The 15680-nt window shown below is 45.9% G+C and overlaps 2 protein-coding genes across 8 annotated transcripts; one reads left to right on the forward strand and one right to left on the reverse strand.

Moving 5' to 3' along the window:
- Window positions 1-977: 977 nt before the first annotated feature.
- HIRIP3 (HIRA interacting protein 3) lies at window positions 978-5797 on the reverse strand. 2 transcript variants are annotated; one of them, XM_074302070.1, is made up of 7 exons: window positions 5498-5797; window positions 5182-5308; window positions 4799-4943; window positions 3522-4615; window positions 2422-2584; window positions 1957-2055; window positions 978-1475 (listed from the first exon to the last, which is right to left on the reverse strand). In XM_074302070.1, exons 1-7 carry the CDS (start codon window positions 5560-5562, stop codon window positions 1300-1302), a joined length of 1869 nt encoding a protein of 622 aa, XP_074158171.1. In that variant the 5' UTR covers window positions 5563-5797; the 3' UTR covers window positions 978-1299. The 2 variants fall into 2 exon arrangements, with proteins under 2 accessions (XP_074158171.1, XP_074158215.1); XM_074302114.1 differs by having other exon boundaries at window positions 5188-5308; window positions 5498-5623.
- INO80E (INO80 complex subunit E) lies at window positions 5673-15645 on the forward strand. Of its 6 annotated transcripts, none has more exons than XM_074302557.1 (7): window positions 5673-6472; window positions 6748-6818; window positions 6912-6964; window positions 7831-7909; window positions 8927-9038; window positions 9956-10072; window positions 14813-15645. In XM_074302557.1, exons 1-7 carry the CDS (start codon window positions 6392-6394, stop codon window positions 15035-15037), a joined length of 738 nt encoding a protein of 245 aa, XP_074158658.1. In that variant the 5' UTR covers window positions 5673-6391; the 3' UTR covers window positions 15038-15645. The 6 variants fall into 6 exon arrangements, with proteins under 6 accessions (XP_074158658.1, XP_074159018.1, XP_074158712.1 ...); XM_074302917.1 differs by having other exon boundaries at window positions 6215-6472; window positions 13834-15645; XM_074302611.1 differs by having other exon boundaries at window positions 6215-6472; window positions 14084-15645.
- Window positions 15646-15680: the final 35 nt, after the last annotated feature.

Consider the following 15680-nt stretch of genomic DNA (forward strand, 5'->3'; position numbering starts at 1 on the left):
TAACCCTTAGGCCCTATCAATACCCAGCTACACACCCCTTTAAGATATAAAAATCCATTATAACCTAAAAAAGTTAAGCAAAACTATCATAACAGTATAATCAACATTCTATTCAATAGTCTCCCAATACTCTGAAGGCAAGTACTTTGTCATTTGTTCTCTAAGACTGGATCAACTGTTCAGTTATTCAGTGGGCTTATCTTTTAGCACCGTATCTTTTGGAATAGGCAGTTTTTTTTTTTTTGTTTTTTTTTCCCCTGAGGCTGGGGTTAAGTGACTTGCCCAGGGTCACACAGCTAGGAAGTGTTAAGTGTCTCCAGACCAAATTTGAACTTGGGTCCTCCTGAATTCAGGGCTGGTGCTCTATCCACTGCGCCACCTAGCTGCCCCATGGAATAGGCAGTCTTGAAGCCTAACTTACCTGCTTTAACATTCCTGTTAGGAGAGCAGAGCTTCTATTTAACTGTCCTTAGTGGAGGAATGGACCAGACACAATCCTGTGCCTGTATAATTTAAGGTCTGAACTATGGAGACTAATAAGCTATATAATTGTTCCCACTCCTTGGGCTATGAGAAAAAATTACTATTTTAGAATCCAAATATAGTTGAAAGGAACCCTTGAGAATATTTAGTGTGACCCCTTTGCCTTATGATGCAATAGACCTAAGAGGCAAACTAACAAGTCTAAAATGACATGGCTAGTTAGGACTCCTGGAGGAGTTTTAAGGGTTCATTCCTCAGCTCTTTGTGAGAAAGGAAGTTGCAATGAGCTAAAACTATTGGTTTATATGTCCCAGTGATAAAACTGAGAGGGAGATGCAGCATAGGCTGTGCTGGAGTAAAATTGGTTGGTTATTGGGTCCGAGTCCTGAGAGCAGCAATGATCTGAGTTGGGCCAGCTTTCCCGAATTGACCCAACACAGAAAAAGAGGCCCTGGCTTGGCTTCCACCTTGGGCCAGAAACATGAAACAATAGGTAACAAATACTCATTTATTGAGACTTTTAAAGCCCACATAAATACCAATATTTCAGTCAAAAACATGAGAATATGAACCTAAGAGCCCAGACTCAAGCAACTTCATCCTTGTGGATATGAAAGTCACTGCTTCTGTAGCATTCATCCTTTCAGATAAGGAAAAAAAAAAAAAAAAGTCACCACAGACAGACAAAACTGGAAACGGGAAAATACATATATAAATACTTAGACCCAATGAAGGGTAATCTATACACTTTGTACAAGGGCAGGACCATATTCCTATGTTCAGAGGCACTGTGGCTTCTAGAAGCTATGGGGTGTCTTAGTCACTCTCCCCATCACTGCTGATAATGCCCCGAAGGTTTGACCAATCAGTAGGTGGTGGGTGGGCCCTTGGTTCATCCCCATCTGAATCCAGGGCTCTCCGGTGGTACAGCTCTTCCTGGGATAGCCCAACTTCCCCACGCGGGTTCCAAGCATTGCGTCTCCGAGATCGCCCTGAGAATTATAAAATTTATAACTAGAGTGTATCTTAGTGATTCTTTTAAGCTATTTTGTGGAGAAGAAAATGGACCCAGAGAGATTACAGCATCCAAGGTCACAAAGATAGTAAGACAGCAGGATTTGAACTAGCTTCCAAAAAAGTGCTTCAGCATCTTCCTTCACAAGAGCAAGGGATCAGAGTAGAACTGATCTGAAAGCCTTTTTCCCTTTCTTCTTCTTACTACTTTATACCCCCTATACAAAATAATATCAAGACAGTAGTTTAAGGAATCTCATTTGATAACCTTATAGTTAGATGCTATTATTAACCTCACTTTTGAGATGAAGAACTGGAGAATGACACAAGTTAAGAGCCTTGCTCAGTCATACAGTTAATGTTTTAAGATTTGAATTCAAGTCCTTCTGACTCTAATGCTTTATTTTTCACTCAGTTATCTCTCTACATATCTGCATTCCCCTTCCTCACTATGCGTACCTGAACTACTGATGATGTTACTGACATCCAAAGAGGCCATCTCTGCTGCCTCTTCCCTTCGCTCCTTCACTGCTCGGCACTTTTCCAGGGAAGGGTTACCTGAGAGAAAAGGAATTTTTTTTTTTTTTTTTTTTTTTTTTAAAGTTTAGCCTTGACATCTTTTCTCCTAGGACCAGAAGAGTGGGCTCCAAGAAGATAGAAACAGGTGGGGCCTAGACTCTCTTATTCATTGTTTCTTGAATCTATCTTTTGACTTGGCTTCTCCACTAACTCTTCAGTCACTTTTTAAGTAGGACTTTCCTTGATCCCCTCTGGAATTTTTGGTCCCTTCTTTCTAGGTCTCCTTAACCTCCCACTGCCAATAAGATTACCCAAGATGTCAATAAACTGGTAGTTTTCCCAGAAGCCTGTACTTCCTACCAGCTTCCCCCTCCTTGTTTCCTTTCCCAGTTGTTTTCACCTCACCCTCTAAGCCTAAATCTTGCAGTTCTGCTTTAAGGACTCTGAGTCGTTCCTGATGAGAGCGGCAGGAACCCAACAGCCTCTTGTAATTTCTATGGGCACCACAGGCTCGGATGTAGCGTTTTAGCCGAACTACTGCAGGATGGTCCTCTCCTCTTCGAGAGCGCTGAAATAAGGAGGTTGAAGGTGAGAAAGAGGTCACCAAGAATGACAGCCAGGATGGGAGCAGGATAGAGAAAAACAAACTAACTTCATCCTTGACTTATGATTATGACTTCTACATTTGCACTTTCTTCTTTATAAACTTACTTTTCCATACAAAAGATATTCCAAATCACCAATGAGAAATCTGATTCAAAAAATATGGGAGTAACCAGTTTTGAAGGAGTGATGAAAAGAGACATTGTTGCTGGAGCTGGGAATTGGTCTAACCATTCTGAAACTCAATTCTGAATTGTACTAAGAAAATGATTAAAATATCCATATCCAAAAATTCCACTGTTGAGCATACATTTTAAGGTGGCCAAAAAACAACACACAAAAGATCTCAACATATACTAAAATATTTAGCAGAACATTTTTTAATAGCGAAAAGTTGGAAACAGGTGCCCAAACGGAAAAAAAGAGGCATAAAAATACAATAGAATGACACTGTGCCATAAAAAAGCCACAAACATGAATAGAAAAGTACACATGAATTGATATAAAGTGGAATAACCAATACCAGGAAAATAACAAATACGATCGACAACAACATAGGAAAGAATAACAAAAAAATTAAATTGAAGGCTATGTAATTATGAACGAGTTTGTCCCAGAAGAAAAGAGAAAACATCCCTCCTTTTTTTGCAGTGATGGGTGACTGGATGTGAAACATTGCATATACCATCAGACCACCGATTTGTTAGTTTTGTTTTACAGCCTTTTCCCTATCCCTTCCCCTTTTCTATTCTTTGTAAAATACCTAAGAGTAGAAAGGAATGGGATACACATGGAACAGAAGCAGACATAAAAACAAAAGACATCAATATAAGTAATTTTTGAACTAAATCAATCTTATTTTCTCAACCCTGCCCCCGGCATTCCCACATTCCATATCTCACCTTCCCTGATTTGGCTTCTGGGCTACTGTCCTGAGAGGAAGTGGAAGAAGGGGGTGCACGGCCCTTTTTGGCCTCCTTCTTCTTGGTCCTTCCTGTCCTTTCTTCCTCATCCTCGCTTGTTTCAGACTGGTCCTGAACATTTGGGGCTCCCTTCTTCCTCGATCCACTTTGGCTGCTGTCATCAGTTCTGCTCTCCTCCTCACTGTCCTCTCGGGGAGCTTTGCTCCCTCCCTCCTCGGCCTCAATGCTCTCCTCACTCTCTTCCTCCATGGCCTTTCTCTCTCCCCTCTTCCCAGAATTCCCCTTCCCCTTACTGTCTTCTCCCTCACTGCTCTCACTCTGTTTAGCTACCTTCTTACCTCCCCTTGGGGTCACCCTGTCTCTCTTTTTTGGTCTCCCTCCTGACTTTCTGCCCCTTGTTTTCTGCTCCCTTTCCTCTTCCTCCTCATCACTCGTCTCACTACTGTCTCTAGCCAGTTTTCTCACCCCCTTCTTTGCAGGGCCCCCTCTAAATCTGGCATTCTCTTCAGTAGTCTGCTTTGGTTGCCGTTTCCTAGCCAGGCCTTTTTTCTCATTTTCTTCTTCAGAGCTACTTTCCTCTTTCACGGACTTCCCCAAAGCCCTCCTCCTGGCAGAGCACTCTTTGGTTTCCTCTGGGGCTCTGGACCCCTTCTTTTGAGGTGCAACTCCATCCCCCTCCTCCTCGCTGCCGGTCTGATCACTCTCAGAGGCTTGGGCTACTTTCCTCCCTCCCTTCACTTTTGGACTGACTTTCTGCTCCTCCTTCCCAGGCTTGGATGCCCCCTTCTTCCCAACCCGGCCCTTCTGTTTGAGACAGGCTTCCTCCTCGCTCCTGCTTTCACTCTCTTCTTCTGACACTTCCTTTACTCCCCTCTTTCTTACAAAGACCCTGAACTCCTCTTCTTCTTCACTTTCCCCCTCAGGGTCTTCCCCCTTGGCTGTCATCTTCTCGGATGGTGTCAAAATCTCCTCAGGCTCCTTCACCTCCCTAATCCCACTACCTGACAGGGACCTCGGGGAGCTAGAGGGGCTCTCAGGCTGGGGATCGAGACCTGAGTCCTCGGAACTGTGTTCTGCAACGTATAAGGAAACCAAATTCAACAGACGAGACCTTTCTTCCACGGTGGCTCCCGCTCTCTCCCCCTACCCCCCAATCTCCTCAGACATATGGAATTGGATCTTCTCCTGGAAGAGGATGGAGACAGAGAACGAGGGGGGGACCCCCGGGGCCCACCTGCTACTTGCCAGAGACTAACCTGTCTCGGAGTTGATACACGGCTTCCTCCTCTTCTTCACTTGAGACGCTCTAGAGGTGCTACTTGGGCTAAGGGATCGCTTCACCCGCTCTTGCTCCCCAGTTAGCAGCTCTTCTTCCTGTTCCTCCTCCTCTTCTTCCTCTCCCTGGCAGGATGCAGGGGAGCGTCAGCGGGGAGGGGGTGAGCCGGCCAGAGGATCTCGAGGCTTCCCCTCCCCCCTGACCCCGGGCCGCCTCCAACTGCATCTTCGGCCGTTCCTCCTCCTCCTCCCCCAGACAGGGGATGGAGGAGCATCAGTGGGGGGTACTGGTCGGCCAGAGGATCCCGGGACCTCCCGAGCCGCCTCTCCCCTCCCCCTGCCTCCACGGGGGGGTCGGGCCCACCTCCACCTGCATCTTCAGCAGCTCTTCCTCTACCAGCCGCTTCAACTTCCTCTTGTCCTCGGGTTCCAGGTGGTCCAGGCCCACGTGGGCCAGGTACTTCTGCCGCACGATGGAGTGGGTCAGCACGCTGGGGGGCGGGACGCGGAGTCAAGGGGAGGGCGCGGGGGCGGGCTTGGGCGCCCCTCCCCATCGGGCTCCCCGGGCGGGGCGCGGCAGGGCGCGGCCCACTCTTGGTTTCTCCCACGGTTCAGAGCCCAGGAACCCTGAACCTTCTCTCGTCTCCCTTCCTCTCCCCCTGTCTTTTTTCCCCTCTCACCTCAGGTCGGGGCGACCCCGGAAGAGGCTCCGGATGAAGTCCTGCATCTCGCGTTCCCGCGCCATCTTGCCCCGCCCCCTGTCCTGCTCCCACAACTCCCGCCTTTTCCCCACCTTCGCCGATGCCTCTTTCTCACACCGGCTCGTCCCCTTCCAAGCCACCGTAGTTTTGGCTCAATCGGGGCGGAGCTTCACGTTGTATGGAGTAAGTTGCGCAGGCGGCCTACTAGCCGGGGGGCGGGAAGCAGCCTCTCAGTGGAACTGTGAATTTGATGGTTTTTCCCTTTTTCGAAAAGTGTTCAGCCTTGCTTGGGTAAATCGCAGGCGCTTCCGCCGCGTTCGGCTGTGACGTATGCATTTCGCGAAGTCTGAGCGTGGTCCTAATTCTTCCAACGCAACATCCTGAGTTTAAAAACTCGGAGAAGGCCGTGATCTGCTTTAAAAGCAGTACGTCGCGGTAATAGTCCTCCGAACTTTTAACTTCTCTAGCGGAGTTATGGGACGACAAACGTCTCGGCTCATCTTTCGTGATGTCATCACGTCCCTACGCGCCCGTTGGTCAATTCCTCCGCTGAGCCCGAGATTACTTCCTCTCCCGTTGCTGGTTTCATTGCGCACGCGCGTTTCCCTGACACTCTTGGGTAATCCTTTTTCGTGCCCCACTCTTCGTCGAAATCCCTGCGCGGGTGCTTCTGGGAACTGTAGTCTCAAGCGGGAGTGAGTAGGCGGATTCCGGAAGTTGTGCAGCGGAGAGCGCCTGTAGTGGAGTGGGGAGTAGGTAACGGTTCTCCCCGAGCCTTGGCGGGGGGGGGGCCTCCCCCGCAAGGCCTGTAGCCCGAGCTTGAGTAGGATCGGGCATCCGACGCCCAGAGTGAGTGTGATTTCCCGGCCAGCCATGAATGGGCAAGCGGACGTCGAGGTGGACTACAAGAAGAAATACCGGAACCTGAAACGGAAACTCAAATTCCTAATCTACGTAAGTGTGTCCGCAGACCGACCCGGGCCTGGCCCCTCCTGGCCCAGGGTCTCTAGACCTAACCTCCGGGTCCCCGGAGAATCTCCTCGCGCCCCCTCCCCGCCCCCCGACGAGGAGACCTTCAGGCTCCCAAACCCTCCGGGAGTCAGCTCCTGCCCTGCCCCCCAAACTTATGACCTTGGGCTAGCCCCTTCCCCCTTCTCTCACCTGTGGAAAAAGGGCCTGGCCCAGAGCATGTCCGAGGGTCCTTCCAGCTCCGGTGCTCTCTTATCCAGGAGCACGAGTGCTTTCAGGAGGAGCTGAGGAAGGCGCAGAGAAAGCTGCTGAAGGTGTCCCGGGACAAGAGGTGAGTTGCCCCAGCTGGGAGCGGGAGGAGGGCGTTCTGGGGGCAAGGAGCCCGAGCGCCGCCTCTCAGCCCGCTTCCCCTCCCTTTCTTTAGTTTCCTTCTGGATCGTCTCCTGCAGTACGAAAATGTGGACGAAGATTCTTCTGGTGAGTAAAACACTAGAGCAGAGCAGCTGGCCCCCGTGGAACAGGGAGTCCGCTCCCCCTCTCCCCAGGGCCCGGCTCACAGTGAGCTGCTTACCCATGCGGACCTTAGAGATCGGCCGCCCCAGGCTGCTGCAGCACCGAACTCGCTCCTTCAGAGCCAGGAACCAGAGGAACTGAGAGCAGGTTACACTTCAGGCCTTAGTCTTCTGATCTATAGAGTGAACATGAGGAAATCATAAGGAGAACTGAGGTTCACGTAGCACAAGTGGATTTTCAGATACTTTTCTTACGTTGTCACATTTGAAATAACAGTTCCGAAAGTAGACGTTCCATATGAGAACATTGAGTCTTCATTGGTGACCCGACTACTGATTTCCTGAGGTGGGATCGTAAATATTCCCGACTCAGAATCCCACCCTTGGCTGCAAATGAGAGAAACTAACATTCGCGCTCCCTTTGTAAGTGTTCCTGATTGCCTGCTGCTTCCAGCATAGCATTCTGGGTCTTGGAGCTCCAAGGGAGTCCCTGCTTGCTCCACAAGAGCGGATGGTCTAGGTGGGGGGAAAGGCCATGTGCACATAAAGGTACTTTATAGGAAAAGTAGGATATGCCCATCTAGTTCAAAGTGCAAGTATGATTAGAGTTCAGAGGAAGAAAAAAATCACTGATTGGGATGATTATGGAAGGGAGAGTAATAGGGCCTGGAAGGAAGATGATGACTTAGAGGATCGGAAAAGATGGAAGAGGACATTCCAAATAAGAGCAAGGAACGTGTACGGTGTGTTTCATCAATGTTGCACCCATCAGCATGAAGGGGCACTAAGGGAATAGAGAAAATAGCCCCAAATTTCCCTTTTCCCTTCTAGACTCAGATGCCACAGCATCCTCAGAGAACAGTGAGACAGAGGGAACACCCAAACTCACTGAGACACCAGCCCCCAAGAGGTGAGAACATATCCTCTATCCTCATCTTAAAAGACAAATTCTTTCTGTCCTTTCTTTTTTCCCCTTTGCGCTTAATTTTTTTGTTATTCTGTACTTGACAAACATCATCAAACATGAGCATTTTCATATACACAGAAGAATAGAAAAAGAGAATTGTAGGAGAAGCCAGGAATCTCTATTATATACAGCTTACCTTTCTTCAAATAATATAATAAATTTACCATGTTAGTGTCAAAGCTGTCCTGCTTGCCTGTGTCTCCTGAGTCTCCTTTTGTTCTCTTCTGTATATTTTCAGTGCTACAAATGACCCTCTTTTCTTTATTGGTGGGAGAGGGGTATCCTTGTCAGTAGGGCCACTCCTTTCTTTGTAGAAGAGAAAAGAAAACTAAAATCCTTGTAACAAATAAGAAATAGTCAAGGAAAAAAAATCCTTACGTTTTCCATCTTAGAAAATAATATCTTAATCTGCCTTTTTGGTCCTTCATTTCTTTGTTAGGTAGTGAGTGGGTAATATGTTTCATTAGTTGATCCTTTGGAATAGCAATAATATATTGCATTGTTCAGAGTTCTTAACTCTTTAAAAGTTGATTAGGTTTATTGTTTTGTTTTGTTTTTTTACAATGTTGTAGTTATTGTATAAATTGTGTTTCTGGTTCTGCTCACTTCACTCTGTCAGTTTATCTGAGCCTTGGGTTCCTTCAATTTAAATATTTCATTATTGGTTATGGAGTATTAATAGTCAATTACATTCACGTGTCGTGATTTATTCAGCCATTCCCCAACTTCTAGGCACTCCCTTAATTCCCGTTTCTTTGCCACAATGAAAAGCGTTGCTACAAATATTTTTGTATGTTTAGGTCCTCGCTTCTCTGTCTTTGATCTCTTTGGAATATCTGCCTAGTTGTGATATTAGTTCCCTGTCCTTTCCAGAGGGGGTGGCACAAGTAGAATTTGGCTAGAGTCAAGAGTTGGAGTTTGCTATTTGGGGTCTGATCTTCTCTGTTGTCCCCTTTCTAGGAAAAGAAGTCCCCCTCTGGGGGGTGCCCCATCCCCCTCTGGCCTTTCACTACCCCCATCCTCAGGGTTTCCCCTGCAAGCCTCCGGGGGCCCCTCTCCGTACCTGACCTCGGTGAGTAGAAGTTTCAGTGGTCATGATTTGGCCAAGGTTTCAATGTGACAGCTTTAGTTTCTGTATCAGGAAAGTAAGGCCAGCTGTCTTGCTTGAAGTGGGTTTCACAGATTGGCTGAGACATCATGTGGTGAGCTTGCTTCAGGAACTGGCAGTGCCATTGTTACTGATGGGTTATGACTTTGTCCACCCAGTGTTCATAGGGGCTGGTGCATGGGATGTGTCTACCCTTTTGGCTATGAGTTGTGTCTGTAGTTTTGCCCAGTTTATAGTAAAATTAACTTTGTGCAGGATATAGACAGCCTTTTTGGAAAGAGCAGCCAGGCTGATGTTGGTGATGCACAAGGAGAATCCCTTAGCTTCTCATGATGCTAAAATGCCAAGCTGAGGGCAGGCAGCAGCTTCTTCTGAATCAGGAAGCAACTTGGTATAACTGACTGGAAATGAGCTGCTTTTGTAGTCTGTGAGTCTTGACCAGTTCCCTTCACTGAATTAAGTGAATCTGGTCCATCACTAAGAAGGGTCAGTGCTTACTTGACAAAGTCCTATCTCTTACTGTTGTATATGATATTTACCCCTTTCCCCAAGTTCATTTTTATGCAGACTCAGAATCTTTTTGAGTGCAGGGCAGAGGTAAGGCAAGTGGAGGGAAGTCCTCCAAGAAGATGATACCTTTATGAGGTGAGCGACCAGTTAGTTGGCAGTGCTGGGAGGGAGGCAAGCAGGTTTGGAAATCAGAGGATAGCCAGCTGGCCCCCACCATGCTCATCACCATTTTTGTTTGTTTGTTTGTTTGTTTTTCCATTTTTTTCTTGTTTGGGTTTCTCTTTTTCCTTCCCTTCCCTCAACTTCTTCTCCCTCTCCCAACTTCCATCCTTTTCCCATCTTCATTCTCCCCTTTTTCCCCTCCCCTGCAGCTGGCCTCTCCCCCATATTCCCCCTTCCCCTCCGACTACCTGGCCCTGCAGCTGCCTGAGCCCAGCCCCCTGAGACCCAAGCGGGAGAAACGGCCCCGCCTACCCCGGAAGCTCAAGGTACCTGAATTTTGGGGAAGTTGGGACTCTTGGAGGGGGGTATAGTGTGGGTTTGGGATTGTCAAAATGATAGGAGAGAAGGAGCTTGAATCTAGGGGGAATTTTTGGATGGCAGATAGAAATTTAAGGATCTTTTGCTAAGTATTGAGAGCCTGTTGTATACCCAATGTACTGTGTTTGGTGCTGTTGGCACTTACAGAAGTAAAAGATGTGATTCCAGCTCTTAGACTATGGTCTGGTTTAGTAGACAAAGAATAACCTTGAAAATAATTTAAGACATCATGCAGTTTTAAATTCCAAACTGTGAAACAGAGAGGTAAAAGATGAATAAGGAGAAGTAAAGTCTCTAGGGAAAACTTCAGGGAGAAGTTGTGTCTTAGCCTGAACCTTGAAGGTTAACTACATTCTGAATAGGTAGAAGAAAGCAAGAAAAATGGTCCACTTGAGATTTGTATTATGGGCAGAGGTAAGTATGAGGTTGTATATTTCTGATTAGACTAGAGAATATACAGAGACCACTGGCAGTTAAATTGAGTCCAGATAGTTGAGGATCTCTAAGCCCAGCAGGGGAGTTCAGATGCAGTGCACTGTTCTTTAGCAGAAGGATGACTTGAAAATATTGTTTGATTAAATATTGACAGGCCAGAAAGGTAGACCTGTCCCTCTTATCCTCCTCATTTTCCTTTATTCTTTCCAAGAAAAACTCGAGACCTACACAGCATCCTTTGACTATAGATCAGATGTCAGTCAGTAAACATGAATTGAACCCTTGTTCTGTGCCAATTACTATGCTAAGCTCTAGCAATACAAAGAAGCCAAAACTGTTTGGAGACCACATGGATCCAAATATATACAAATAAGGTGTATGTGGGGATCAACTGAGGGTAGACTTAGAAGGAAGGCCCTAAGAATGAGGAAGGCAAAGTCTCTTGTAGAAAGATAGAACTTTAGCTGAGACTTAAGGGAAACCAAGAGGCATAAGTGAAGAGGGAGTAGATTCCAGGCCTGGGGCTAGAAACTGTCTAGAATCAGGAAATGTTCACAACTTGTTCAGGGAAGGTGGTATTATGGGATCAAAGAATCCAGGAAAGGGGATTACAGTGTAAGAAGACTGGAAAGGTAGGAAGGCCCAGGTTATAAAGAGTTTTAAAAGCCAAACAGAGGGTTTTAGGTTTGATCCTGTAGATGATAAGGAAGCCGTTGAAGATTATTGAGTAAATAACTGATGTGGTCAGAACTGTGCTTTAGGAGGGTCACATTGGCAGTTAAGTGGAGGATAGACTAGAGTAGGCAGGACAACTAGAAGTTTCTATAGTGCAGGCCTGAGGTGATGTTGTGCTGCCAGTGTAGCAACAGTATTAGAAGAGAAAAGAGAAGGTAATTAGAGATAAACAGAAATAAGAGATGGCAACAGATTTCATATAGAGGTTGTAAGGGTGACTGAAGAATATGACTAGATTTCCAGCCTAAGTGACTGGGAATGTGATGGTGCCTAAAAGGTGATAGGACAAGGAAGGCAAAGCAAAGATGTTGGTGTAACAGGAAGAAGTATAAGTAGCACTTCTCATCTTCCTCCCTTCATGCCCCCCAAAAACCAACCAAATCCCCCAAACAAAAATATGAGTAACCAAAATATCCAGGAAATGAACTAGACTGAATCCTGATCAAGAAATCCCATTAAAAAAAGGTCACAGTAAGTCACTTTTCCAGCCTAGAGTATAAGGAGGCAGATAAATGTGTGGATAGTGGGAATAGGGTCTGGCCAGGATCATACCAAGAAGAGCATTCCAATACCCAACAACTGAGAAAGGACTCATCAGGGCACCAGATGCCCCTGAAAACTTTTTTGTTCACAATCCAGTTCCAGGTCACAGATCAGGGTGTACTGAGGAGAGGCTTTTGATTCAGGGTTAGCCTTTGGGATAAGAAGTAATTACAGGTGCTAGCTATGCATTGGGTGAGGAACAAGTTCAGAAGCAAATGGTGGCTGTGTAGCTCTTACTCAGGAGTGGAGTAGAGTCTTGGTTTCATCTTGTACTCCAATCTGAAGCCTGCAAAGGAATTACCAAGACAGGAATCCCAGACCAAAGAAAAATCTGCAATTCTGTCACTAAACTAGCAAAGCTTTCCATTTGCCTGATAGTGACTGAGTCCAGTATAAGTCTACTGAACCTCAAAAGGCAAGCCCATAGGCCTGTTGCTCAGATCCAAACTCAGGTCAGGAACTTGAAGAGTTCAGACCAGGGGACAGCAATCAAATTTGTCCAGGATTAGACCATCTTGGGAGCTTTGAAAGCTTACCAATCCTCAGCCTGAGTGGGCTTTGAAATACTGGAATAACCAGTACTCAGTACTTTAAGAGAATAGCATCAGGATCAGCCCAGATGTTCCCTTCAGATGTACACAGGGCCTGATCCTAAAGTTAGGAAATAGGCTAGAAGGATGAACAAATAATAAAAGAATCCCACCATTAAAAGCTATTATAGTGACAGGGACTTTCAAGGCAGAAAGCCAGGAGAAGAAGAAGCTACCAAAACATCTACAAGCAAAGCCTCAAAGAAAACCAGTTTGGGGACAAGTTCAACAAGAATTCCTGGAAGAGATGAAGTGAGTTAAAACAAGTTTAAAAATGTTTTTTTAAAATGAAATGAGAATACTAAAGGAAAAAAAAATTAGGAATAAGAGCTATAGAAGAAAGAATTAGATGGGGGATTAAAAGTTTAACACAATAGATACAGAAACTTAACCAAAGATCAAACTCCCTAAAAATGAGAAATGGACAAAGCTAATGACTTCACAAGACAATGATAAAACAGTCAAGAAAATGGAAATAGAACTTTTAAGGTATTTCATGGCAGACACGATAAATAGGGAAATTTGGAAGATGGAGTAGTTTAGGTAGAGAGTTCGATTTTGGACATGCTGAGTTTAAGGTATCTACAGAACATCCAGTTGGAGATATCCCATAGTTAGAAATTTGAGATTGGAGGTCAGGAGAGAGGTTAGGGCTTGATAAATTATCTGAGAATCATTGCATATGAATAATTATTGAATTTATGGTAGCTGATAAGATCACCAAATGAAATAGTGAAGAGGGAAATTATGACAGAGACTTATCAGGGAATACTAATGGTTAGTAAGATGAAGATTTAGTAAAGAGCTTAAAAAGTAGGCAGATAAGAAGAAAATCCAGAAAGGGTGATATTAAAAGAAAGTTTTAAGAGAAAAGAGCACTCAACAGTGACTGAGGTTGCAGAGCTCAAGAAAGTCAGTAGAAGTAGCAATTGTGGACAACTTTCTCAAGGAGTTTAGCCATTAAAGGGAGGAGAAATGGAGGAGAGTAGCTTTAGGGGATGGGGTAAGGGTGGAGTAAGGATTTTTTTTTAAAGCTGGGGAATGATATATGGCTTAAAATACATAGTTTTTGCCTACAGCCTCACCTACTTCATTTCCAAGAGAAAGGTTGGGCTGAAGACCATCTAGTCCCTAGGATACGGGATAGCGTTAATAAAGATGATAGCTAATTTTTATCTGCAGACAAAAATTATATTACTATGTATCCATATCACTAATGAAATTTCTTCAAGAAGATTTCAAAGTCTTCAAAGAATATGGCATAAGCTCACAGAGGAATTTTAAGAAAAAGTTACAAATCATAAAACTGTAAGGTGACCTTTGAATAATAACTGGCATTGATATAGCACTTTAAGGGTTACAAAATATTTTCCTCACAATAACCCTGCAATACCACCATTTTTCAGATGTGAAACGGAGGCCCTGAGAGATTGGGTGCGAAGCAGTATTCAAATCCAAGTTTCCTGACTTCAAATCCTGTACTTATCCAGTGTATCACACTGCCTCTCCCTTAAAGAGAGAGAGCTTCAGAAAGGCATTTGTTGACAGATCAAAAATCTTTAAAGGGAGCAGGCTCAGGAAGAGAATCATTCCTGAAGCTATAGAGTTAGATTGTTATTGACCTGCCTGGCCAACAATTTTTTATTCCCCACCTAGGATTTTGCTGGCATGTATTTGAAATCTGAGGGAAGAGGAGAAGTTCGGGAAAATTTTAGAGCACAGATGCTCCATACCGCACCCCTCAGCCAACAAAACATTTTCTGAGCACCAGTTAAGTGCAGGGCTCTCACAGAATTTACAGTATACCTAGCACTGTACCAGACACTTGATGAGAAATGTCGACCAAGTGGCATCTACCTTCTCTCCTCCTCCCCCAGCACCAAATACCAAATTGAAATCATAGCTAGACTTGGCCATTGGGTTTGTCCCTTTTACTTGGCTAATGTCTCCACTAAATACTACTAGACTCTGGTGTCAAAACATATTGCTGCTTAGGAACTCATCAGAAACTAAAGTGTGAGTCCTGGCTGAACAGGACTTAGGACTTTAAGACGATGATTGTAACAGACAACCTGAGAAAAAAATTCTGCAAAGCTGTCGGAGACTGGAGTTTTTAAAACGAAGCAGTCATAGGGTTACCTGGTCCTCTGGTGCTTTTCAGTGTGCATCAAAAGCTAACCCACTGAGGGGGTTATCTGACCAAATATAAAACCATTAGTGATGGGTGGGGAGACCAGGTAACCTTGCCCAACTGTGTAGACTAATTATGGAAGGGAGAGGTCCAATGAATTTTCAGAAAAGTTCATTCCAAGGATAGGGAGGGAAATTTTCCTTATTATCTTTTTTTTTCCCCTGTATCTTTCTCCTCCCTTGCCTTCCCTACAGATGGCAGTGGGGCCATCTGAGTGTCCAGTGGGGGGTTCACTGACCTTCCCAGGCCGGGGAGCTGGTAGTGCTGGGGTAGGGGCAACCCTGGCCCCACTGGGGCCTCCTAAGCTGCCCCCACATACCATCCTGAGCACCGTCCCTCGCCAGATGTTCAGTGATGCCGGGAGTGGAGACGATGCCCTGGACGGCGATGATGACCTCGTGATCGACATCCCTGAATGACCTCCTATCCGAGCCCCTTTCCTCCCTCCACTTGCCAGGTGGCAGCGGCAACAGAAGCAGCAAAGACAAAGAGCGTCGTGTTTTTGGAGACATTTATTGATGCCCGGTCTTATTGGTCCGGCCATTGACAATCAGAAGAGGCGTAAACATGCAGCACGGCGCCCCCAGAGAAGAGGTGGGGAGGCAGCTCCCGGCCCTGAAAGTGGGCCCACGCTGTGTTTGGATTTGCAGCCAGCGGTGCGCAGGGAAGGCAGACAGACTCAAGAGGTCAGCCCAGGGCCCCCTTACCCCTGCTGCTGGATGCAGCCGCAGGGGGCCTCTGCCTCCCCTTCCTGAAGGCAAAACCCCCCCACATCAGCTACCGCTATAAGGGGGCAGCAAGATAGGGCTAGTTTGTTTTGTTTTGTTTTTTTACTTCAGACTTATTAAAGGGGTATGTGGTGGTTTTATTTTTTTTCTGAATTGTCCTCCCTCCTTAACCCCCTCCTAATCCGGGTTACTCCCACTGTGGGGAGTTTTGCCGGGGCAGCTTGGAGAGGTGGATGAGAGGAGAAATGACCTGGTTGGGGGGAGGGAGTGGGGCAATAAATTCTCTCCCTCCCCTTGCACATGCGAGTGGTATGATTCATTTGCATATAATATC

This window comes from Sminthopsis crassicaudata, chromosome 1 (genome assembly GCF_048593235.1).
Source record: "Sminthopsis crassicaudata isolate SCR6 chromosome 1, ASM4859323v1, whole genome shotgun sequence".
NCBI lineage: Eukaryota > Metazoa > Chordata > Mammalia > Dasyuromorphia > Dasyuridae > Sminthopsis > Sminthopsis crassicaudata.

Coding starts and splice junctions, on each gene's coding strand:
- HIRIP3 (XM_074302070.1), bottom strand. CDS start 5,562: ATGGCGCGGGAACGCGAGATGCAGGACTTCATCCGGAGCCTCTTCCGG. Junction 4,616..4,798: donor GTGTATCAACTCCGAGACAG/GTTAGTCTCTGG, acceptor TATACGTTGCAG/AACACAGTTCCGAGGACTCA. Junction 1,476..1,956: donor TAACATCATCAGTAGTTCAG/GTACGCATAGTG, acceptor TATAATTCTCAG/GGCGATCTCGGAGACGCAAT.
- INO80E (XM_074302557.1), top strand. CDS start 6,392: ATGAATGGGCAAGCGGACGTCGAGGTGGACTACAAGAAGAAATACCGG. Junction 6,473..6,747: donor AACTCAAATTCCTAATCTAC/GTAAGTGTGTCC, acceptor TCTCTTATCCAG/GAGCACGAGTGCTTTCAGGA. Junction 6,965..7,830: donor TGTGGACGAAGATTCTTCTG/GTGAGTAAAACA, acceptor TTTCCCTTCTAG/ACTCAGATGCCACAGCATCC.